The sequence below is a fragment of the Drosophila ananassae genome, chromosome 2R, assembly GCF_017639315.1.
Source record: "Drosophila ananassae strain 14024-0371.13 chromosome 2R, ASM1763931v2, whole genome shotgun sequence".
Lineage (NCBI taxonomy): Eukaryota > Metazoa > Arthropoda > Insecta > Diptera > Drosophilidae > Drosophila > Drosophila ananassae.
Genome location: NC_057928.1, coordinates 22,161,106 through 22,187,003, shown reverse-complemented (window position 1 = coordinate 22,187,003; position 25,898 = coordinate 22,161,106). Strand labels below are relative to the sequence as shown.

Genomic DNA, 25,898 nt, shown 5'->3' with positions numbered 1-25,898 from the left:
TTATGTCCTTCCAGGGAAAATGTCCACCTAGGCACACACGTCCCAAGAACTATCCCCGAAAATCATATGGGTTTCTGTTTATCTAGTATCTCTCCGATCAATCGCTGTGTCATAACTGCGTTTGGTTTTGTCAGCCCCCCTTCGCTTATCAATTTGCTGCAAATCTGAAGCCTTTGTTTAGATTGCGTCTCTGGCAGGACTCCGAGGACTGGCAAGGATTCGCAAGGATTAAGCGCACTCAGGCAGGATGATGGCAATCTGATTTGTTTGCAACAATTGTTTGGCCATCGATGCTTCGATCGTTTCGGCTAAAAATCTGTTTGCCTTGTGGCCTATGAAATTGTATCTGATGTTTATCTGGGAAAGCGAGGAAAGCAAGGAAAGCGGGGTAAAGCGAAAGGGAAATGGCTTCTTTCAAGTCCCAAGCGGTTGCCCAACACAACCGAATATTTGAATGATTTTCCTGGGGGCTGTTCGCTTTTTGATTAACATTAATGAGCAACAAAAAGTGCAAAAATTTACATGGCAACAGAGGTAGAAGAAAATGAAATAAAAATTGTGCCCCCATTGTTGGTGGAATCTTTAGAAAATTTCCCATTCAAGCTGACAAGAAGCTTGTCAGGCTTGGAGTGTGTGTGGAAGCCCGATGCCTTGTGCCTTTTGCATTTTGCCTTTTGGCTCTTCCATCCACCTGGGCCAACCAATTCCAACAATAACGATTTAGGCATTAGAGCTCCATTCAAAATCTCCTTTTTTCGCTGCAATTGTTGAGCTTCTATCTGCATATTTAAGGCCTGTCTTCGGGCCTTCGATGCTCAACAAGATGCCAGATCCCGTCATCAGGTTGTTCATCACATTATTTTCTATCTGACTAGTAGCTTTTGCGCTATTGTCTAACTACTCATTAACATTTATTTGCAAGTGCAGGGAATGCAATGGCAAATGCGAAAGCAACTGCCATGATAAATATGACAAACAAACAAAGCCCCAGATAGACAAACAGAAACACACAAAGAATAAATGGCTGCAAAAAAATCATAGGATGGAGTAAATAAAAAATTTATTAAAAATGCAAATAAGGAAATACTCTAAAAAATATATATATATTATATATCCAAAAGATTCTACTTAATAATAAGGTGATAATTTATTTTCTAGAAATTCTAAATAGAAAAAATAATAAAAAAAGAAACCCCGTTTTGGGGTCGAACCCCTTTCCATAGCCATTACAGCCATTTTAGAGGCTTTCAGGTGAGTACAGGGTATAATCACAATGGCTGACTAACAGAGAGAGAAAGGTAGAAACTGGCAGACACAGGGAAAAGAGAAAGAGACATTGCCAAAGACAATGGACATAGCCAAGTACATAAAGTGGTAGGATGAGAAGGAGAGTAGCCCGAACCAGGTCCAAATAAATGGAACAGTTGCAGTCCATCCATCTAGCCATCCCTTCGTCATTCTCTCAGTTTGTCAAGTTGGAGCTGTGCAAAAATAAGAAGAAGAAGAGCTAACTGGAAAAATGTGGCCCATTGTTTTCAACTTGCGATTGTTGACTGACAGTTACTACTCCCCTCCCACCTCCATCATGTAGGAAAATCTTAGGTCATTAGAGACAAATTAAATTAGAGTGTTAGAAGGTGGTCTTTATTTTTATTTTTTATTTACTCTGCTTGGAGTTGTCATTAGTTCGTTGTTAATTAAAATGAAGCCCAAGTGCCAGACGACAAAACGCGACTTGACAGCCTCAATGGAAATCAAAATGCGCTAAAAACCGCCCCGAAACAATGCCAACACCTGCGTAATACCCTCCGCCCATCCAAAAGGACCCGTCATTCAAAAGGACCAGGCCCAGGCAACAGAGGGGCAACCAAATGTGAGTTGTTGGGGCACCCGGACTCCTGTTGTCCTGGCAACCAACACCAACACCACAGCAAATTAACACAACAATTATGTAGACATGGAAAAATGCAATGGAAGTCTAAGGACTTTATATAACAGGGTAGAGGAGGGTTTTGGGGTTAATTTTTTATATATTATTTAAGTTTATTATTTAAGTTTAAGCAGTTGAAGATTTTATTAAAAATTAAAACAAAAAATTGACTATAAAAGGATGTATCTTAACTCTTTCCAGGATTACTGAAAAATATTAATTTTTCTTCGAGTTTAAGCTTTTGTGATTATTTTAGGTCATCAGCTATACCCATCTCATTTTAAGAAATTAAATATTTAATTTAAGAAATATATTTATAATCTTCTACCATCCATCGACCTCTTTGGACCTCCATTGGCGGCCATTTGGCTTCACATTCCCACCTTGGCCAACATATCCGCCATTTTGAGCTTAGAAATTAGCCGAAGGCGATTCGCAGGAAAGATGTCAGACTCAGATCTCCGCCGTTCACTTCGATTCAGAAATAAGTGTCCATTAAGCTTAGTTGATTTTGCTTTCGATAGTTTGTTTTCCTTCTCCTGATGCTTTTTTTCTTCCACTCTTGGCGGAATGCTCTCTGCTCGGGGTCTCTAAGCGACTCTAAGGTAAATAAACGACAAAAACACCCGAAAAGCTCACTCCCAATAGCCGGATCGCCCCTGAAACCCATTCCGCCCCATGCCACCCCCCCTTTTAGGCCAGTTGGATGTCCATGTAACACGAGAAACCTTCCCCAACCAGAAGCATTCCAATTGGAAACGCCCATCGGAGTGAAATGGCTAGATCCGCTTGACGGGTTGTCCCACTCGCTCGCCTACGCAACACACCTGCTCATGTTTATTGCCCTCCCTTTTGGGGCTTAGGTATTCTCTCCTTTTCTGTCGCATTTGTCTCTGTTATACGGGTGGCTGGTTTTTTTTTTAAGTCGTTGCAGTTCTTAGGTGTTTTTTTTTCTACCTTTTTTGGTGGAAATGTCACCTGGCGGGTGTTTTATTCTCTCTCACTAATACCAAGAAAGAGCCGCTCTCTCTTCGGGCCTTGTGTTGTGGATGTAGTTTCCTTTATGGACGGGCCTTTGAAACAAATACTTAAACCAATAAGAAAGAAAGCTCCGGATGAAAAGGTTTTGCCAGAGAGCGAGAGCGAGAGAGGACATAAGCTTTTGCGGAGAGGAGCGCAAAATGTTACATAGCAGCTGTCTCGCTGCTAGCCTGCCCCCCGCTGCCACGCCCTTCGTCTGACAACCAGCCTGCCAGCCAGCCGCCCCTCTTGGCCGGATTGGGGAGCAAAAAAGACTCGTTTTTGGCTCGTGTGGGTATGTTTTTGAAGAGAGAGCGCGCGCCAAGTTTTTAGTGAAGCGTCGGAACGTATCCGTTGAATAGCCACCAAAGCGCGCTTAGATGCAGCAAGCCAGCTACCCAGAAGAGCCGTTCTTCAGCCATCAGCCAGCGACGGTTTTAGCCCCCTCGCCAGATCAGGCCAAAATACCAGATCATCCGGACAAAAAAATTAAAAACAAACTATTACCGGGTCATCTCTTACAAGAAACATCTCTGAAAAGTGTTTAAAAACTTGAAAGTAATACGTTTTTAAAACAATTCTAGTGTATTGCATAACTATATCTCTAAAATATAATAACCTTAATAACCGTGGCCCATATGATATCAAGTTTTAAGTGCTCGTCTAAACAAACACGAAGAGAAATCAAAATAAAAATATACTCCAACTCCCATAAAGTTGTGAAATTCTAAGCTACTTACTTGTATCGTTAAACTCCAAATCAAACAAGCTCCATTCTTTCTATAGAGGCATAGAAGTATCTTATCAATGAATGGAAAGCAACATAAACTAGTGATATCCAATATGTAAAGTGTTCGACAAACAGTATCGGTTACGAAAGATCGGCTCAAGATCGTAAAAGTCAACAAATTCAACAGTTTATGGCGGCTCGGAAAGTGGGAAATTCATAAACGACAGAAACAAACCATAAACATATACATATTAACTCGATTCGGTAGTATATTCCGTATCTACATATATGCCGCCATTGAATTTTTGATTCCAATTGTTGGGGTTACGGGAAATACAAAGGAAATGCAGAACTTATCGAGGTGAGTTTTGAAAGGGGGTAGGACTTACTTGAGAAGTTTTCAGAAGTTTGCTTGTTTTTATAATATTTTTCATCATTTCAATCATTTCTATATCATATCTAAAGATACAATTTAAGATTTCCTTCAGTTTCATATTTAATTCAACATTTTTGAAGCACTTTTCTTGACCATCAATTAAGTAAACATAGATGGGGAGTTTTAGCCATATCTTTTAATAAACTCCTTGTTTTTATATTATTAAATTATATCTAAAGATACAATTTAGGATTTCCTTTAATTTCGAATTTAATTCAACATTTTTGAAGCACTTTTCTTGACCATCAATTAGGTAAACACAGATGGGGAGTGAGAGAGGGCTGAGTGCCCAGCATACAAGTAGAATCAACAGATTTTATTGTTTGGATAATTTCAGGATTTTCCTCTTTTCATTTTCTGTCAAATCATTGTCGGAATCTTTATGCCCCCACTCGACATGTGTTTACTTTTGCTTTCGATCTTCCACTTGAATTAAAGCCAACTCTTTTTCTTTCGCCGAGAGGGAATTGTAGCATTCAAAGTTGTTTGGTTAACTTAATTTCGAACTATAACTGAAAACTGACTCAAGGAATTTCAAAAGCTAAAATTATCAATAAGAAAAAAGAAAGATACTGAAGGGAAAAAAGGGAAATACTACCCCCAGACCATTGTAAATGACGCAATTAGAGCAAATAAAAATAGCAGAAATAAGGGAAAACAAAGTATGTTTATTAATATTTGCACAAAATTTTTATGTGACAATTGATGTGGATGTGACGTGCCCCCTTCATATAGAAATCGACTTTGGACCAGCATACAAAAAAAGTGGTAGAGGGGGGCGATGAGGCCGTGTATCTCATGAATGCCAAACACAATTGTTCAAACAGGGTTTTGTGAAATTATTTTGCGGCCAAATTGAAACAGAACCAGATGTCAATCGAATATTTTTTTGCTATACTATTGTTTTGGCCATCTTATTTATTTATTCAATTTTCTAAAAAAAAAGTGAATATAATAGAGGGATACATGGCCAAGAAATCTAATTAAAACAAAGCAGTATTTATTTTTTTAAAGTTCACTACTTAAGACTACTCTTTTTGGCCAAAAAATTATTAATAAATAATGTATCTTAGCCAACTGTTAGTTGGTTAACGAATTTGCAAAGGCATTTTAGTGTTTTGAACAAGAATTGTAATTAATGTTCGGCCCTACGGGTATTTGTATCTCGGCCCGACTTTGTATCTTTTTTTCTGCACTGCCCTTAGCACGAACTTGATACTAAACCAAGCCGGAGCTGGGGCGGGGAGATACATACGTTTACGAGGCGATTGTTGCGAGTGTGAAAGTTCTTAATTACAAACATTAGGGGGCCCAGCGGCTTAGGGCCCTGAGAAGATCCGATCCCAGCGGGCGGCCAAGACGACACTTTTGAATGGAGGGCCCAGTAACTGGTGGATATGGGAATGGAAATGGGAATGAGATTGGGGGGAGATGCGATACATTTCAACACAAAGTGGAGACACTTAAAGCTCTACCTGTATTGAGGACCGAAGACTGCAGACTGTAGACTGTAGACTGTAGACTGCAGACTGGAAGGCTCCTCCGCATGGGAAGAGTCTACCCGTCTTTGGTGGAGAGAGATCTTGAGCTCAGCATGTGGCTAAGCCGATCATAATTCTTGTTTGACATACCAACAAACGGATGAACAAATGAACGAGAAGCACCAACAACAACTGGCCAACTGAGCCCCCGAAACTCAACTCAAGTGGCCAGCGGGTTAATTTTCCTCCTACTGAGATACGACAATCCGAATAAAACGAGATTTACATGAGAATGAGGAGAGGAGAGAGGCATAAAGTATCTGGTGGGTTATCTATTAAGGCTACTAGATTAACACCCTGAGAAGACCCACGCTTTCGGCCTTAACGGTTACATTTCCGTTTAAAAATATATATACATATCGGGGTACATATGTCGGTGGGGAAGAATAACTGAAAATATATGTAGGAGAAATTAAAAAGGAGAAGCTGGCATATTCACAGCAAATAAAAATATCTGGAGTGCAATTTGTGCACAGCTGGTGGTGCAACCGTCGCCTCGACTGGTGGCCCTGCGGTGCCACTTGCAGTTGCAACTGCAACACCACCACCACCACAAGCACCACAAAAAGCCCGAAACGAAATGGAAAAAGAGGAGCAAAGACCATGGAAGCCTCGACTTGACAACACAGAAATTTGTTTGCACTCCATAAGGATTACAAATATGCGTGTCCCCAGAGCTGCTCCCCTTTCGTAACACTTCTTTTTTTTCTTTTTAAAATAAATTTCATGCTTAATACGCATGCCTGGGCCATTTTTACTTTAACACCAAGTGGGTAATGCCCGGAAGCAGTGCAGATGTCGCCTCGCATAGCCCAACACAAGTTATTGACCACGACGGGCCACCAGGGCCAGGAATGCCAATGAACAGGGCCCAGAGGGAAAGTGGAGAGAGAGTGCTGGGTGAAAAAACAAAAAAATATGAAAATTATTCAACTTGGACATATAGTGATAAATGGCTCCATGGCGGGGTTGGTTAACAATATTTTACAACAAATGTAGTGGCAGTAGCCAGAGAGTTCCAGACCATAACTTCATAAATATTATATTTTTAACAAATACAATTAATTAAATAAAAACCGACTCAGGCACGTGCTTATTTTCGAGTTCTTATAAATAGCTCTCGAATTGCTTGAATAAATACAAAGTACTTCGAAGTAAAAAATACATGTTTAAAATTTATTTTTATAAAAAGTAAAACAATTACCATTGTAGCTCCTTGAAGTCTATTTTTAGAAAATGAAAGCAAACTCTTAAATTAATAGCAAATATTTAAATAATATTTTATTTTAACTTGAGGGCCTTTAAGAAACATGAGGTATTAATAAAAAGCCATACTTTTTAATTGGCTTGGCCACTTTCGATAACGTTTAATTAGTTCTTCACCCACTCAGGAGTAATTATAATAATAATAATTATTCCTGTTCTGCCGGGCCACCCCTTTATCCTGCGACCAATGAAGCATTGTTAATCAATTAACTAATTGATTCGAGCTTTTAAAAGTATGTCGTCTGAGACCCATTATATTCGGGGACACAAAAAAAACACAACAATACAAAACAATGGCAAAGTGGAGTCGTGGACTTCTGGCCCGAAAACCACTTGCAAGCAGCGCTGGCGGTTGCCACCTCAACTCGACAGAAATTGAATTCGAAGCCTTTTCACTCCTTCAGGACTCAGGGCCCAGGTCCCAGGTCCCAGGACTCTGGACCCATTGTGTGGGCCAAATGTCAACCCTTAAAACCGGGGCGGGATGCACAGAAACAGAAAAACCAAAATGAGATGACGACGATGACGATGACGATGACGACGACGGCGACGTCCATCCTTTTCATTATGCGACGGGGCACTTGAAACCCACTTCTTTCCCATTTTACATTTTTGTGTATTTTATTTTATTTGCACCCAAGCATAACCCGCTTGTTTTGGACACTCAGTGCTCCGAGATGGTCATGTGGCATGTGGGCATGTGGCCATGGGTCCTTTCAATGCCACATGTGCGTGCATTATAAGCGGGATTTACGTGGTCCACTTGATACCCCGGCCCAGTTCCTTTGCCGCCAATGTGTTAAATACGGCACAGGAGCGAGGGGAAAAGGGTCAAGGAGCCGCAACGTCCGGCTAAACGCTTTCAATTTGTTTAATGGTCCCTTTCGGATTTTGATTTTGATTCGGTTTCGGTTGCAGATTCGCCAGCTCTATCCCTCCTTTATATTTTTGTGTGTTGAAGCCACAGGACTTTGAGTGCGGGTGTGTCGAGGACATATGCCATATATGCCCATTATCCTGACTATTTGTTCGCATTATCCTTGGCAAATATGTCATCTGCAGGGGAAATTTGCATGGGCTCTCCGGCTGTGCTTCGATATAGAGCTATTAGGATGTCCATTTTAGGATAGTAATGGTTTCCAGTCATTAGTTTCCAATTGATTCCAAATATAAGTTTTAAACAAGCCCTTCCTTAGTCCTGAAATTAATTAAAATGCATGCCCACAGCTCCACGCGTCTAAAACTCGACTCCACCACCAGTTCCAGAACCACTAGATCCAGCACCACCCAGTCCGACCGTCGGCTCACAGGCCGTAGATTGAGCCACCGAGGAAGCAGCGGATCCGGAATCGGAAACGGAAACGGAAGCGGTAGCCCGGCTCCGTCTGCGATATGATGGAACGTCTGTCCACGCACCTGTCGCTCACCGGCCTATCGCTCGCACACCCCTTGCAGACTCACCTGAGCTCCGTGGGCTCCGGCGGTGGATCTCACCATCTTGGACAATTGGCGGCGGCGGTGCAGCAGCACCACCAACACCACCAACAGCAACAGCAGCAGCATCAGCAACAGTCGGATCAGGGTCTCGGCCAGTCGCATCACTTGCACGGCGGGCAATTGTCGCTGAACCACCAGCACCACAACCCACACCAGTCGCCGCACCACCAGCAGCAGCACCAGCACCACCCGTGCAGCAGCAACAGCAGCAACGGTTCCCCGAACGGCTCCAGTGGCTTGGGGCTGCATCCGCACTCGGCTCTCCACCTGGCCCACCACCACTCCCAGCTGCACCAGCACCACCCGTCGTCGGGCCAGCAACAGCAGACGCCGCAGGGTCAGCCGGCAGTCTCCTCCTCCTCGTCCTCCTCGACGGCGGCCTCGCACCACAGCCACTCGCACTCCCAGTCGCAGTCGCTGTCCCACCAGCCGCACACCAACGGCAGCTCACAGCTGGGCGGTGGAGCCGGTGCTGGAGCCGGGGCCTCGAACAGCCACCACAGCGGCGCAGCCACCAGCAGCGTTATGGCCGCCGCAGCAGCTGCCCACCTGCACCACAATTCGCAGGCATCGCCCATCAGCAACCTGCACCAGAACATGGGCAGTCTCATGAACAGCGGCAGCAGTGCCAGGTGAGGAAGGGGATTCCATTGGATTCATGGTTTTATATTTAAAGGTTTAGGCTTTTTATAGGAACTCTTAATATGCATACCATTATTACACTATTTTATTAATAATTTTTGTATATTTTATTCCTCAGCGATGTCTTCTTTAGTCTAATGATCCAAAACACAACGAAGAGACAGAATGAGGAGCACATTAAACGTCCAATGAATGCTTTTATGGTCTGGTCCCGATTACAGAGGCGCAAAATAGCTCAGGATAATCCAAAAATGCATAACTCGGAGATATCCAAGCGACTGGGTGAGTTCTAGATACTTTCTTCTATAATTAAACACACTTTTTGGAAAGTTCTTCTTGGAAGGAAAGTGAAGATAAGTGTTCTAACTAGAAATCTTAACCCACAATTGCCTGATGGAAAAGCTATTGTTTTCAAAACAAAACCCTTAATGAAAGAAAAAATATATTTAAGAAGCAAGTTGTGCTTGTGTTTTTTGTGTAATATAAGCCACGAAAATCTGGGATATCTGGTGGCAGTGTTTCCTTTTCAAATCTGTTTTAATCTGCGAACAAAAGCTTGTGGCAATCCCAAAACGAAATTAAAATGCGGCACACGACCTGCCAATCTCTCGCGCCCACTCGCTCCCCCCTGCCCATCGCTTATGTAAGTTAAACTAATCAACGTAACACCCAACTGTACAACACGACAATGACAAACCAAAAACTCACGTCAAAAGTGACAAGCGGCTGTCAAACAACGAGAAGGAAGAGCGGCCGATGGCAGGAAGCTGTTGATTACGGGCCATGGTTAGACGTGGAAGAAGGGGTTCAACCTTGGCCAAGTTGATCCCAGACACGAAACCACCAGCCACCACCCATCAGACCAAACACTTCAACGGCTTTGTCTCTGCCACCCGCTTAACTATAGTTGCCAAAGTTAAGTAGTTTATTTTTCGTTGGGCTACGGACTCTGGTAGGTCTGAGGGCTCAAGGCTCTCAAGCTAATCCCACGCAATTCTTATCGGCTTTTTGTCGGGCTCCTCGTAGAAATTCAATTTCCATGCAACACGCAGACACACGACACGTGGCGGCTGACAGGCAAGTTCTTTAGCATAACAATGCCACTTCTTAGGGCTACCTTTTTCCGATCAGCTCATGCATATTGGATGAGAATCGTATATATATCTGAGGGACTAATCAGAATCGACTGTCATAACAGTGATAATAAAGAGAAAAAAAAGACAGCCATTATCGACCTGAGGATTTTAGAATTTTGTCATCATTTTTTTTTGCAATTTTTTTATTAAAACTTCCACCCGCTGGGAAGCACTCGTTAAATGACTTCTCTTTTCATTCTGCATTTAGCTTTTGTTTTAAAGGAAACAAAAGCAAATTAAATGCGACTCACTTGTCATTCAGTTGAGCGAACGAAAGAGCAGAAACAGGACCAGCAAGGAGCTGACTGCATCTGAAATCCAGATCCTGGGGGAGTTGCCTGCCAACAACCCCTTTCAGGACTGGCCCTTTATTTATTTTATATCCGTTTAGCGTATTTTTTCTTCAAATGGCAAGAGTTCAAGTAAACATATCGATGGGAGACAGAAAACTTAAATACAATTTAGAGCCAAACTTGAATTTCGAATTATTTTCCTTCGATATTTTTCTCGATTTTCTCGTTCTCTTGTTATTGCTGAACTGAAAAGCTATTGTCCGCCCTTCACATTTTCCTTTTTAGTCCGCTTTTTGGCAAATCCATTATGCGAATTGACAGCTCCTCTCGCTCCTTCTGTAATATTTGCTGTCAGTTGCAGTCTTTGTTGTGTTTGTTTAGGACGGGGGGAGCTGGGAAAGGTCTATTGTGCCAACAAGGTGGAAATAGGACAGAAAAGGACAACAACGAATTGGCCCCCAAGCTACCAAAAAAGTGAGTTACAAGACGTAAAAATGATTTTTAAAGGGGCCTAAAATCTGTAGTTGTTGAGCAATAGTAACCTTTTTAAATTCATTTTAATTATCCCTCCTCCTGTCTTAAGAGGGGGACTGTACTGTACTTATCACTTATTTCTATGCCATTTATGGAGCTACCAAAAAAATGAGTTACAAGACGTAAAAATGATTTTTAAAGGGGCCTAAAATCTGTAGTAGTAGAGCAATAGTAACCTTTTTAAATTCATTTTAATTATCCCTCCTCCTGTCTTAAGAGGGGGACTCTACTGTACTTATCACTTATTTCTATGCCATTTATAGTCCTGAGGACAATTTGAAAAACTTTCATTACACCACAAGCCAAACAAAACTCAATTTATTTAAATAAACAATGGCAACAAAAAATGAAAAATAGCACAGGGGCTATCGTTTTTGTTTGTTTTGTTTTGGTGTTGTTTTTTATGCCCAACAGCAAACATTTGCCACATTTACACAAAATGTCAAACTTTTTTGCACTTGAAAAAAGTTAAGCCAACATTCAATTAAATGAATAATTCAACAACAACAACAACGGGTATAAAAGCGGCGCTCATTATGAGAAATTGCCAAACAGAAAAAGCACAAAAAGTCAAAAGATGATGAAGATGGTGTGGGTGGTGTGTGTGTGTGTGTGTGATGGTGTGGCGAGCGGAAAGGGAAGGAAAAATAACTGTAGCATAAACAAAGGCGCCACAAAAAATGGCGGCGCGAAAGCTACTTTTTCACCACAGCGAGAGCGAGACGTGTATATGTGTGTATGTGTGGTTGTGTGAGTGCAGGGGAGCAAAGGAGAGAGGGCTAGACGGACCGCCAACTGGCAACTGTTGAGAGGCTCTTCAGCCTCAGACGCCGTCGCCGCTGGCGTTGCCATTTATTTTATTAAACAAAAACAAAAAACAAAAGCCAAACAATAAAGTTAAAAAAATATATTATACATACATACAATATATATATGAAATGTATGTATACAAAAAAAAATTTTTATGTGAGAGGAAAAATAAAATAAAAGTGAAAACAATTGAGTGCTGTGCGCGGGCTTAATTGAAATTGTAACTGTCATTAATTACTGTCTGGAAATTTGAATTACCAACCAAGTTAACAAAAGGCGACAACAACAATAATGCTGCCAGCTTTTTGGAAAATCTTTTCTGCCGTGTTTTGTATTTTGCAAATAATTGAAAAACCTGTCGAATCGGCAATGTGCTGTTGTTATTTTTTTTTTTTTTTAATCAAGGCTCCTGTTTCTGCTCCTCCGGGAATATTAAATAATGCCAGACAAAGCAAAGGAGAGATGGTTGAATGAACAATGGGCCACAAGGAGTTGAAGGAAGATGGAAAAAAAAAAAACACATCGAACAACAACAAACAATCACAAAAGGTCGAACTCAAGCCTTTGCCCCTGCCCCGCGATCACCTTTTGTTGCTCAATAAAATGCAAACAATTGATTAGTTTGCAATTGGAAAAAGCTCCTGAAAGGAGCTACCCAACGCTGGTGGGGGTGTGCCGTACACACTCTTAATTACAGTTCGCTCAATCAAGAGTACAAGCTGCCGGAAAATGGGGTTTCAATGGACTTTCTAAAAAGGGCAGACATATCAGAATATTCCCGGGAATGGGAAATATTTCCACCTTCTTTGTTGAAAGTTGTATGATTTTTTGAAATTATTTGTATTAAAATTTAAGCCAAAACTCTTGTATCTATACGGAATTTATTCTTTTAATCAGAAAACCGACCTTAAAATATCAGTTGGTGGAAGCTTATACAGCTGTTCCGTACTTAGAGGGTTATATAGTATAAATATATCGAACGAAACAACCAATTGTCGTACATTTAATGTAGATCTCAGTACCGAAGAGTACTGAGTACCGAAGCAATTCCATTAGTTATTTATATTCAAATGTGTCAAATCCATTTGTTATAGTTCCTCGCAGAAAAACAATTTAGATCACTTAATTAAAATTTTTAAAATATAATGCCAGTCGCAATTCGATATCAATAAAGTTGGGGCAAAACAATGAGTATACACGAACCTCCACCCTTTGGACCGGACAAGGATCCTTTTGTTGTGGATTCTGGATTTACAGCTTACCCATATTGGGGAAGAAATCCTAAAAGAATTGACGGATCTCAACCTATTGGAAGGGACAAGAGACCTAGTGTTATAGATCCTGGATTTGAAGTTGGATATTTTGGAAGAGATCCTAGTACAATTGATACAACTAAGAAACGTTTTGAAAATGGACCTCTTGGTCCATACCGTGGCTATAAATTGGACCGTCCTGAAGGAGACAATGCCGCTCCTCGTAAGCAGCGTAGTCTAATTTATAACCCTTATGATACCACCGACAAATCTCCGGATATTTATCCATAGACAATTCATTATTAAAGTATGTACTATCTATCTATATACCTATGTACATACATATTATAATTGAATCCCAGCTGTAAAGCTATTCCAAAATATTTTAAAATAAAATAACGTCTTGGAGAAATAATAAAATGTAAATAAACATCCACGGATACAGTTGTGTCAAATCCACTTTTAATATTTCTGCCCAGAACAAATTAGACCTCTATTAAGATGGGTATATAATGTAATGCCAGTTGCAACATCATCTTTATAAAGTTCGAGAAGTCGAAGCTGGTGGTCATGTCGGGGGTAGCAGCACCTCATAAGCCGCATAGTCTAATTAAACCCCTTATGTTTCCCCTGTAGGGGGTATCTGTCAAAATACCCAAATGTGCTTATTATATTCAAGATAAAATATATATATTGAAATATACATTAAAAGCGGTAGATTATCCGAGTCATTCAATTATTATACAATTATAATTATGTCCCAGGTGGGAAAAGGGGTCTTGCAAACTATTGGAGATTTGAGGAATAATAAAACTGAATTTAAAATGCACGAATATTGATGAAATTCAATAGGTAGATTATATAACTGCCGCATCAAATCCATTTGTCATAGTTACTCGCAGAGAAACAATTTAGTTCACTTCTTTTGAAATATATATAATTTAATGCCAGTCGCAATTTTATCTCAATAAAGTTAGCACAAAGCAATGAGTATCCGCGGACCACTTATTGAACCTTGGAGTATAGATCCTGGATATAGATCTTATGGAATAGAACCTAAAAAAGAAACTCTACTTCGTGACACGGGCAGGAGACATTGGAGTGAGGATCCTGATTTTAAATATCCTATTATCGGTCCATATCGCAGCTATGAATTAGAAAAACTAGGGCCTCGTACCAATGGAGGATACGGAGGAAATGGAGGAAATGGAGGCAATGGAGGCAATGGAGGCAATGGCGGACCCGGAGGAGCGGGGGGACCTGGAGGAAATGGTGGCCCAGGTGGCAGCGGAGCTCCTGGCGGGAGAGGCGGTGATGGGGGAGCCGGAGGCCATGGCGGCTCAGGATAACCCAGGACTTCTATTAAAAAGGAATAGTTTTGAATCCCGCACCAAAATTACCAAAGAGAGACACCATAAAAAAAATATTTAATATGATTGCCACTCTATTATCTCAGACAAAAAAGACCTCAACAACCCATACTTAAATTAATAAAAGTTCATTATTTAAAAAAAGATTTTACTTGAGTTTTTCTCTACATTTTAAGACTTTGATTTGAATTTAACATTAAAGTCAAATTTGAATAAAATATTTGAGCCTAACCAAATATATATACATACCTATTTTGGTATAATGGAATAGGATATCCTCTTTTTTAAAATACAACTAAGGCCAGATTAAATGGAATTTGATGGAACAATTTCGGTTTGAAATATATATTGAAATATATAATGAATGCATTTTTTATAGTTAATGCGGAACTAAAGCCTAATGGAATTAATACACTGGGCCAAGTTTATAAAGCCAAGGCAATTCTCGGGGTGTTGCAGTTAGTGTCGAAGGTTAAAATGAGTTCAGAATTATACCAAGCCCCTCCTATCAGTAATTTCGCTCCGCCTGGACCACCACCTTTTTTAAGAGACCCTCCTCTTGTAGTGAGAGATCCTGAGTTATTTCTTGATCCTGACATAAAAGCTCTTGATACACCTTACTCTGATGAAAATAATTACACTCCATATCGATCCCATCCACGTGTTCGTGGAAACTTAAATGAAAACTTAAACAACGTTACTGCTCTCGGTGGAGGACTCGCGGCTCCCGGCAAACCAGGAGGCATATTTGGACCTGGTGGACCAAGTGGCCCCGGTGGACCAGGTGGACCCGGTGGACCAGGTGGTCCCGGTGGACCAGGAGGCCCCGGAGGACCAGGTGGACCCGGTGGACCACCAGTCCTACCAGGACTCCCACCTCCTGGAAAACCAGGTGGCATCGGTGGACCAGGTGGCCCTGGTGGACCAGGAGGTCCAGGTGGACCAGGAGGTCCTGGTGGACCAGGAGGTCCTGGTGGACCAGGAGGACCAGGTGGACCAGGAGGTCCAAATGGACCACCATGGGGATCACAATTGGGAAAGCGCCCGAGTATAGGACTTGGAGGATGGCGATTTCCACTTCCATGGATTCCACCTTGTTTAACTTGTTCTAATAGACGAAATGGCTTGGGATGGCACTTTAAATGGCAATTTGGAATTGGATAATTGTATTATTGTCCTTATTAATTTTCAGATTTCAAAAACCAAACAAAAAGATGTGAAACATTTATGAAAATTTATTGTATGCGCTATAATTATACAATATACTATACAAAATTACTTAAAATTAAACGTTTTTAAACCAAAACAAATGCATTTTTTCCTCCCAATTCTGAACTTATTCCAATTACATAATTAAAGACCCTTCCAAGCCAAAACAAATGCATTTTTTCCGTCCAATAGAGGGCTTATAAGGCAAAGGAAATTGAAAACTCGGCACAGTCAAATTTGAACGTCAACATGAATCTACCATCAATAGTTTCTCCCGATGGACTTGGCCTTAACTTAAAAGGTAACCTGGCCCTCGAACCAGTTAAGCTCGATGGCTTGTTCACCCCAATAGGAGCGGTCCGCGATCTCTTTGCGATCCCGCGAACACATTCCAAGCATTCCAAGCGTTCCCAGCATAAAAAGCATAAAAATAAGTATGCTCAAGAGGATCCAGAGGTATCGTTACCCATCGATTCGAAGACTGGTAAAGAAAATAAATCCAATGATTCGAAAAATACGAACATCAACAATATAACCATTAATATTGGAGAAACTTCGGTCAAAAATACGAAAACTCCCCCAAAGTAATATTACCTTATTTTGAATGATCTATTTGTATCGAGAATGGACATAAATACATTTATTTTAATTAAAATAAAACTTTTAATTTTTTACCTTTATTATTAGATATCTATTAACTTAAAGTCTTAAAGTCTTGTGTGAAAAGAACCATTAACAATTCGTTCCTGTCCCATGGGAATTTGTGGGAACTAAACGTTTCGTTTCACCATTTTTCCAAACAAAAGCTTTGCTAATAAGCCAGTTTTCGAAGTGGCCAAGAAAATGGAGAAAACTCTCAGCTGAGCATTAAATTGCTGGACAAACAAGATAATCCCCTGGCCAAGTTATGAGTGTTTCCCCGCAGCCAGGACAGAAGCAAAGTAATCCCATAAGTAGCTCCATTGTGACCAAATGTGTGAAGCGCAAAAAAAAAAACCAGAATGAGGGAAAAATGTACTAACTGAAGACGAAAAAATTCTGTAAACTGCAACTAGAGGCTGGCTGGCTAAATATTTACTCTGTGGGTTAGGCGTTTCGGGGCCGGAAAAACTTGTTAATTGTTACAGAAAAAAAAAGAAACAAGTCTCGGTAAGATCTCGCATGTTTTCAATATCAATTATTAAGCCCAGAGTGGAGAAAATTCTGTGGATACTTTGGTGCGCTCTGTTTGGCCAAGGGGCGCCAATAGCATAGACATTGGGCAAACATAGACATTGTCATTGTCATCCTTTTGTGGACCTAGTTTATTCAACTGCTCAACTTGTATCTACAAGTTTGCCCCCTTTCCTAGCTGCTGCTGCTTCTGTCTTGTTTATTGTTTATTATTATGTCCAGGGCACCTTTCCACATTTCTTTCCCCAACCAGCTAGCTCCCTTAGCACTCAAATGCGATTCAATTCATTCTCTCGAAGGTGTCGTCCCCAGAAGGAGAGCTGTTCATTTGATGGCCAGTCCGGGCACTTGGGGTCTGTCGATGTATCTATAAATTAGTATTTTACCATTATGAGTGGGGGGCGGGAATCAGCTCTGCCAGGCTCACAATCGAGCTTTTGTGTCGGCCTTATTGTTATAGTTTTGTTATAGCCCTTTTTGGGAGTGTGAGTCGATGTGTGGGCCTGTGGCTCTGAAGCTGCTTCTCTGGCTATGACACTCGATTCGTTTCCTTCTTGGCCAAGTGCTGCCAGTTGGCCCTGTCATCGTTGTCTGTCATAACAAAGGCCTGGTGGCTTTGTCGTTCTGTATGTGACATTATTCTGGCATTGTGTTCGCATGACAAGTCACTAAAATTACACGTTACAACTAATTAGCGACTTGCCACCCACAAAAAAAAACCCTTGAAGCAATTTATCAACTAATTTCTGAACAATATGTCAGTATAAGTTCTTTTGAGCCTCTTAAGATTTCTTTTATTTGGGAAATTATTAAGCTCAGTTGGTCTTTAGGTGACTTGTTCTTCAAAAACAAACTTTAAAACCTTAAAACCTTGTAGTAAATCCTTCCCTAAGCCTTCACTTTCAAAAGAAATTTAATTGTTCTTCTATAACAATCGTATCTCACCTTAATCACCAAAATCCCCTCAACAGGATGCACAGAAGCTCCCCCAACATTGTTGCAACTCTGGTGCCCCCTTCAGACATCATATGACACATGTCATTATAACATTTTACATTAACTTAAAAACATTTGCAATTTCCAAACACACAATGGACGAACCGGAGTCTCCGAAAGCAACCCCATGTGCCACTTAAAGGATGTGTGTGGCACGTGTGTTACAGTTACTCTGTATGTGTGTGTGTGTGTGTGTGTGTGTGGGTGTGGTGTTGTTGTCTGTGCGAGTGCCATGTACACAGGTCCTGGCCAACGCCCTCAAGACCCTATCTACCCGAAATGTAACCAGCCCAGAACCACCTGCTGGGCTTTAGCTGGAAACCTGAATCGTCTGAATCGAAATGGGAGTCCTGTCTAACAATGGCGGGGCAGAAAGAGACGGCTAGCTGGGAATGGGGTAAGAGACAGCGACATTGTTTGCTGTTATCCTTCTTGCACAGACAGGGCCAACTTTTGGGGCTACCGGGTTGGAGGGGGACCCATCAGAATTATGCTTATGTTCGACAGCTTCTAACCTGAGGACACTCCAATTGTTGTAACCAGATTTTGACAAGAGCTTCAAGGGGACATGTATCTAATGGATTAACGAGAATTATTTCAATTTCCAGGTGCCGAGTGGAAGTTACTTACCGAGGAGGAGAAGCGACCCTTCATCGACGAGGCCAAAAGATTGAGGTGAGTCCTTTATTTGAGTTCAAATTTGTGGTCAGCCAGTGACAGGATAACTGATTCACAGAGCCATGCACATGAAGGAGCATCCGGACTACAAGTATCGACCGAGACGCAAGCCCAAAGCCCTGAGACGGGATGGTTATCCTTATCCAATGCCATATCCTTCGGTTCCAGTCGAGGCACTAAGAGCAGGTGAATATAATTAAGGTTTTTGTTTCAAGAATAAGCTTATTTTGAAATTAAAATTAAAGCAAAGACTTTAACCAAGCAATTTATGACTTATGCCAGAAGCAAAATTCCACATTAGAGCTCTTGAAGGCACTGAAGGGTTCTACGAAATAATAATAGAGTTTTCAGAGGGGAAACAGTGGGAGGAGTGCAGCTCTAGACAAATGCAAATGTGACACGGAATAACCGACTAACAGCCTATGACAAACTATCCCCAACCACTGTATCCACGACAGCACCACCCCACGAACCCCATGAACCACCCAGCTGGCTGACAAACTGTGAAGTCATCATCCTGGCTTAGCAACTCATTCGAGTGACAGGAGAGGAGGCCGAAACCAAAACCAAAACCAAATGCCAGGCACTACCAACACAAATCCAGACAGGGAAGAGCCATCAGACATGAGCATAAGTTTCCATTCATGAATTTCAATGGCCATAAAAAGGGGAGTGGTGTGGTGTAGTTTGTACTGTATTGTGGAGAGGAGGTGGGTGGTTCCATATTGTTCCATAAAGTCCCTGGTTGGAGGTTTTAAATTAGCATTTGTCACGTTTTTTGTCTTTTCACCCCGGTCCTGATCCCGGGGCCTTCAATTTAACGCAAGTTTCTCCGTAAAACTTAGTTGCTGGTGTCCTTATTCCTTGTTCCCCACCCTTCAGGCCCAGCTGGATGATTTATGCTCGGCGGAAATGATAATAAAAATGCTAGGAAATGCGTAATAAATAAAGCGAATTAGTCTATTTAGCCTGCCCGTGGTTTCCCCATCAATGCATTCAATGAAAAGCCCTGTCCTCGGATGGCAAAAAGTGCAGCCAACTGTGGAATTGGTTAGGCTTAAGTATATCCCTTGATTTTGAGGGAAAATTTCACAGAATAAGCTGTGAAAAGCTGCCAACTACATTTACGAATTAATTGGATTACTTGGACTAGGAGTTGAAAGTAAATCTAAGGTCTAAGATGGTGTCTCTTCGGTTGAAAAATCTCAAAATAACTGAAAGATTATGGGGCTTCCGTTTGTTTACTGCAACCGGTCATTACCAAAGAGATCCACAACAATGATTCAACTACCTAATCCGCTATTATAATAATAACAATGATGGATGGCATCCGAAACCGTCGCTACTTGAAGTCGCCAGAAACTTCAATCTTTCGGATAAATACATTGTATGTGGCATTGTTGTCGATAGAAAACTTTGTTGTCTAAGCGAATTTAATTGCTCCACCGAAGATCCCAATTCGGTTGGACTCTCAATCAAATCCATAGCGCCATCAATGAAATACATTTCGAAAAAGTAGAAAAAATTTCAATAAGCGGCGCCTGTAATTATCATCGAAAGCCACAAAAGGCCAGAAGAGCAGATGGACGACTACCGTTTAGGGCAATTGATAATGACTGCCGGCCATCTATCAGATACGTGGATACTCTCTCCTTTACTCTTTTTTCTTTATTTGTATCTGGAATTAAAATAGCTGATTCAGCACCCAATTAAATAACGATGGCGACGGGGGTATTTTTATTTAAACTCAAATGAAAGAGTTGGCCGAACAAAGAACGCAAATATTTCGAGTGGCAATTATTTTAAACACACACCAAAGGTAAACTTGAAATTAAAATGAAACGAAGTTGCAGTTTTGGGTCATAGGATGAACAGTGGTTATGGGGAATAAAATATTTATAAAGTATTTAATTAAGAAATAATATTATAAATAGATATTAGGTAGTAGAAGGATCTTAATAATTCAATTAAACATTTAAAAAAAATATTATTATCTAAAAATAAATAAATAATAAACCACTGTGCCTATTTCATTGTTATAATTATTTTAAACCCTTTTTTTCACACCAACCTTAAAGGCACCTTGACCCCAGAGATACAAAGTACTATCCCCCTCCTATTTTTTTGTACTTACAGGCATTACCCCCGGCTACTTTGCCCCTGGACCCACTGCCGCCGCCTATCACCTGGGCAGCCATCTCGGCCAGACATCGACGCCGAGCACGACGCAGGTGAGTTTCGCCACCCCTGACCCCTGACCCTCTGAGCAACCTTTTCAAGTACCACAGCCCCTCCATCAGAAATGCTGAACGGTAGCGTTCAGAGACCAATTACAGACACATATTACATATATAGATGTTACTGCGAACTGCCTTAATAACATAATTACAAACTCCTACGGCAGACGCCCACTTTAAAAGGCGGAAAACACGGTGACTAAGCAGGCGGGAGACCGATCCAGATCCTGGCCACATCCAATTGAGTATTCTGACATGTCATGCCAAAGGATTCAACCGCCAATGTGTCATTACACGTTTATGGGCGGAGAAGGGGAAATTATCAGATCGAGTTGATAAACAAGGACAAGCAAAAACAAACACTGCCGGACAGGTGAGACAGGTGGGCCAGCTGATCCAGTGCCCGGAGACTAAATGTCCTCAAATATGCTGCCGGGGAAACAGCTGCCGGGGAAAGCTGCTCCCCCGGAGTGGCCAAGAACTAGCCAAAAGCCAGCCAACATTGGGTTTCTTTGTTCCTTCAACTTCAATTGATTAACAAAGCCCATTAAAAGCCATGACTCTTCTCGGCTTGCGTTTATTGTCCAGTTGGTTCTGGCCATGTAATTCCATGGCCGATGCCTATTTTGGCCCTGTGATTGATGTGGCGTTGCAGATGCGTTGTTGCGGGTGTTGAAGGCCTGGATATATAATAACACACCTCGCCGCCACAACCATAATAATAGACTAAGTTTAAGCACAAACCGAATCTCGATTGAGTGATGGAATGAAGGAATGTTCGGTCTTACAACAAAATTGCATAGTGGGCGGTATTCAAAAAATCTGACATGGCAAATTGCTGACAGCATTCCAGGCTTATTGTTAAGAAAACTCTAGCGATAATAGACGAAAGCCATCTGTTCGAAATAAATAGTTTAAAGGATACAATCTATTGTAGATTTATTAAATAATAGTTCAAAAGTAGTAGTTGTAAATACTCGCAAGAGAACGACTGTTCATTTTGAAAAATTGAGAAAACCTTTTGAACACCTTTTGAAAACCTTTTGGCCCCCCTTCGCTGGGGGCCATATAGTGGCTCCATGCACTTTTCTTGATTTTCGAAGGGGACCCCCCGGAAAATTTGATGAAAAATCGAAAAAATATTTTCTGCCCAGATTTTGATGCAGATTGGTGGGGAATCGATCTACAAATCGTTTAAGGTATTCCGCTTAAGGATCGGATGAGAATTGGCAAAGATATAGCTTTCGCTTTCGGCCATATAGCGGCTCTATGCACTTTGGTGGCTTTGCCAACCTTACCCTTTGTTGTGAGATATAGTGTCCTTGAAGGAGGCCCACCAATTGGTTGACTATTATTTCCGACTCATTTAATAAAACTTATTTGAACAGACAATCTCATCACATCCAATTCTTAGAACGACAATTACCAAAACAAAAAAAATGGAAAGAATTATGAAAATATTGACTCAGCTGTAGCCGAATCCTTGACTAAATATTTACCTTCCTCCACCTGCCCAATGTAATTCAAACATTGCGTAACCCACTCAACCAGTTAAGGGTCTCTAAATGAATTAACTGCCACACGGATAAGTAACCGGAACCAAAAAAGAAAAAATAAAAACACAAGACAAACAAAATATAGACTCTCTAATGCGGAGGATCAAAATATTTACGAATCCACACTAATTCCCAATTGGGTGCAAATCAAATCAAATCAAATTGTAATCCAAAACGCTCACGGCTGGAAAGTTGGGGAAGGTATCCTGCCATCCTACCATCCTGCCACCAGGCCGACGGTGATGATGATGATGTGTTAACAACATAATTATAGCCCAGAGCAAAGTGCTTGGCTTGTTGGGAATAAAAAGGGGAGCGCACAACCCTCGTCCTGCCGGCAACCACTCAAAACAAAACGGAAATGAAGCAAAACAACCCTCTGATGTCCTTTAGAACTCCGTCAAAAATCCGTCTCGACAACTGGCAACTGGTGTAGCAATGAAAAACGTATTGCAAATCAAATAAAATTAAATAGAGACCGAGTAGTGGGCGGGGGAGTTGCAGCCAGGGGTGGTTTCCACGCCCGTCATCCTCCGCCTCATCCACAATTAGTTGGTCAAATAAAGCCACAAAAGTGTTAAGCAATTTGCACTAATCAGAAGGTTAACCCACTCGAGGTCTTTTAAATAAAATGAGTGTTGTTTGGCCGGAAGGGGGGCTTAGTGTTTCCATGGGTATTAAGGGGGGTGCTAAGCGAATACTTTGGTTTATATTTTCTAAAGGATTAGTGGTTAAAATATTGATGGATTTCGATTAATTGATAAATTTAATTGGACGTGGGTTGTGAAGTCTTAGAAGTTAAGTTTAATTTTAAATACTTCTAATCCCCAATTTTAAATACTCTCCACAGGCCACCCTCTCCGGACAGATGGACAAGTTCGCCCTGGAACGGAGCTCGTATCTGAGCAATGCGGCAGCGGCGGCGGCGGGCAGCCAGGCGAGTGCCTACAGCGCCTACCTGGACCCCAGCGTCCTCACCAAGGCCTACTTCGACTCCAAGATGTACCAGGACCGGGCGGCCAACTATGCCTTCGACATATCCAAGATCTATGGCGCCCAGCAGCATGCCGCCGCCCACCACCAACAGCAACAGCAGCAGCAGCAGCAGCAACAACAGTTGCTACTAGCCGGTGGCGGGGGCGGGGGCGGAGGCAGTGTGGGTGGCGGCGGCGGCAGTGCCAGCTCCCACAACAACAACAGCAGCAGCGGCCTGGACGAGCGGGATGCCACGCCCCAGCTGGAAACGGGTGGGAGCCTGGTAGTGGATGCCAAGCCGCACCTCCATTCGCCCAGCGACGTGGGCCTGGACTATGCCCAGTATGCCCAGCAGTACGGCCAGCTCTCCACGGCAGCGGCAGGCGGCGGATCAGTGGGTGGGGCGGTTGGAGGATCTATCGGTGGATCCGGAGGTGGTGGCGGCGGGGGCGGAGGCAGTGGCGGGGCTGGAGGGGCAACCGCCGCGGACTTTCGGCGACCGCTGACGGTGATCTTCTGACCACCATCTTCCAATGGCAGCGAGGAGTTGAACTTGTCCATGACCTAGGAAAATAATCACAAAAAGCTCACAGAAACAAGTGGAAGGATAACACAAGGCTAAGGAATCAGCTAAGGAGGAGAAGCCCTTGAAAAGGACATAACGAATACAACCGAAAACGCGAGATTAAAGTTAAAAAATAGCCAACATTTAAGATTAAGTCTCCAGTTGTAAACTAAACATAAGCTTTGTTAAAACAAAAAATCGAATCGGAAAAATATGAAGGATTTTGGAGAGTGATGCATAAATATCATGAGAAAAAATATTAAGAAAAATCAGTTAGCTAAAAAATATTTAATTAAAAACTTTAATTAATTACAAAACAACAACGAGCGGTGCAATTTTTTATGTTTTAAAAGCAGAACGAAGTGCATAGCATAAATTTAAACTTAAACATAAATGTATTTAAATTCTACACTCACAGAAACACAAACACACAATATATATACATTAAAATTAAAACAAAATACAACCGAAAATAAAGAAACAAAATTAAAACTAAAAACTAAAATGAGAAATCAAATATGTGTTTTTATTAAAGGAGAATATTTTTTTTTTCAAATTACTATACTACTAACTATAATTAACTAACTTACTATTAATTAATTTTATAATTATTATTATTCAATTTTTAATTTAAAAACAAAAACTAAAATAAACTAAGGGCCTCAGAATTGTTTTTTTAACTTAACATTTTGAATATTATTTAAAAAAAAATGATTGGCCGTTTAATCCCTTAAACTTAATTATTTTTCAAAGAATCGCACTCTTAAGTATTAATTATTAATTAAAGAATTATCGAGGGGGTGGTGATGGGCGGCTGTCAGGAGTCAAGAGCGCTAAACGCTTCCTAATGAAGGCAACTTCCGGCCAATCAGGTTGACAAAACGCAGCAGAGCGAGCTCTGATTGCTCAAGAAGCCGCGCCAACTTAACGCTCAAGTTTGAGCCACTGCGAAAATTACCGTTGGCCACTAATTAATGGGCGAGTGCAAGTTGAGGTGCAAAATCCAAGTAAATTTAATTAATTTTACGCCCTCTTAGCCGCCGGCAATTAGCGGCGATTGCAGTGGCTTTTTATCCTTTTTGGGGTTGCATTCAGAACAGTGGTGTTTATGTGGTTTTTTTCTCTTCGATTTTTAATTGTTTTAGTTAATTAATAAACAGAATTTAGGGGTACTTTTTAGTTTGTTTAATTTTAAATAACATGCTTCTATAACAATTTTTTGTTAATTTTTACCACTTTTTCCCAACAACAATCTTCTTACAACAATCTCCTTGTATACATTATGTTTTAATGTTAACTTTTTTATATTAAAACTAATTTTTTATTAACTATTTTTTAAAACATTGTTAGAAACTGTGAATAATACATGTAAAATTGAAGCGCCACCTAGTCGGATGCATGGAAGCATTCAAAACGCGCCTCTAGCGGTTTTGTTGGAAAACACCCTAGGGTGTTGCCAGATCCCGCGGTTTTCCTTTTGACACGCCATCTATATCTCAAATCTAAATTAGGCAAAAATAAAAATTAATTTATTAAAATATAGATAATAGATACAAATTTAAGATTATGAAAAACTTACATATAATTTAAAAACAATATATTCCTGTGGATTTTTCTAAATATAAAAACAATAAAAGTTTGTGAAAGAAAAAAATTCCTCTTGAAAGAGTTTCTTTTTATAAAATTAATTAATTTAAAAAATATTTGTCACTCAAGGATAAATTCCCATAATCCTTTAAAACTAATCCTAGAATAATAATTATTATAATTAATAATTCTAGAAAATAGAAAACAAGGGAAGGCCTGAAGTTTCCCAGGACTCCCCAGGACCCTCTGAGTTCCAGTCTCTTGACCCCTCCTATTGGCTTATCAGCCACTTTATCCGTCTGTTTTTCCCTTGGCCTCATTTAAAACACAAATCACGATTAGCCCGCCACATTTCCCATTTTCGGGCCAGCACAGCCCGAAGGCGCCTGAAGGGCGAACCGAATATGCAAAATTTCTGCATCACCGCCATAAATTATGGCAACTAAACGCAGCCAAACAATGCC

General features: G+C 41.1%; 1 protein-coding gene across 4 annotated transcripts; it reads left to right on the top strand.

Moving 5' to 3' along the window:
- Positions 1-3,198: 3,198 nt before the first annotated feature.
- Positions 3,199-24,344, top strand: LOC6507830 (SOX domain-containing protein dichaete). Of its 4 annotated transcripts, none has more exons than XM_044715089.1 (7): positions 3,199-4,041; positions 8,184-9,052; positions 9,181-9,344; positions 18,445-18,511; positions 18,573-18,700; positions 20,651-20,745; positions 23,158-24,344. In XM_044715089.1, the coding sequence occupies exons 2-7, from the start codon at positions 8,316-8,318 to the stop codon at positions 23,800-23,802; spliced, it is 1,836 nt and encodes a 611-aa protein (XP_044571024.1). In that variant the 5' UTR covers positions 3,199-4,041; positions 8,184-8,315; the 3' UTR covers positions 23,803-24,344. The 4 variants fall into 4 exon arrangements, with proteins under 4 accessions (XP_044571024.1, XP_001956433.3, XP_044571026.1 ...); XM_001956397.4 differs by having other exon boundaries at positions 3,200-4,041; positions 8,151-9,052; XM_044715091.1 differs by lacking the exons at positions 3,199-4,041; positions 8,184-9,052; positions 9,181-9,344 and adding an exon at positions 16,408-16,608.
- The last annotated feature ends 1,554 nt before the right edge of the window (positions 24,345-25,898 follow it).

What these genes read in the sequence shown, in the direction of transcription:
- LOC6507830 (XM_044715089.1), top strand. Translation starts at nt 8,316, where the DNA reads ATGATGGAACGTCTGTCCACGCACCTGTCGCTCACCGGCCTATCGCTC. An exon ending in GGAGATATCCAAGCGACTGG is followed by an intron (nt 9,345 to 18,444) that starts GTGAGTTCTAGA and finishes TTCAATTTCCAG; the next exon opens with GTGCCGAGTGGAAGTTACTT. An exon ending in CGACGCCGAGCACGACGCAG is followed by an intron (nt 20,746 to 23,157) that starts GTGAGTTTCGCC and finishes TACTCTCCACAG; the next exon opens with GCCACCCTCTCCGGACAGAT.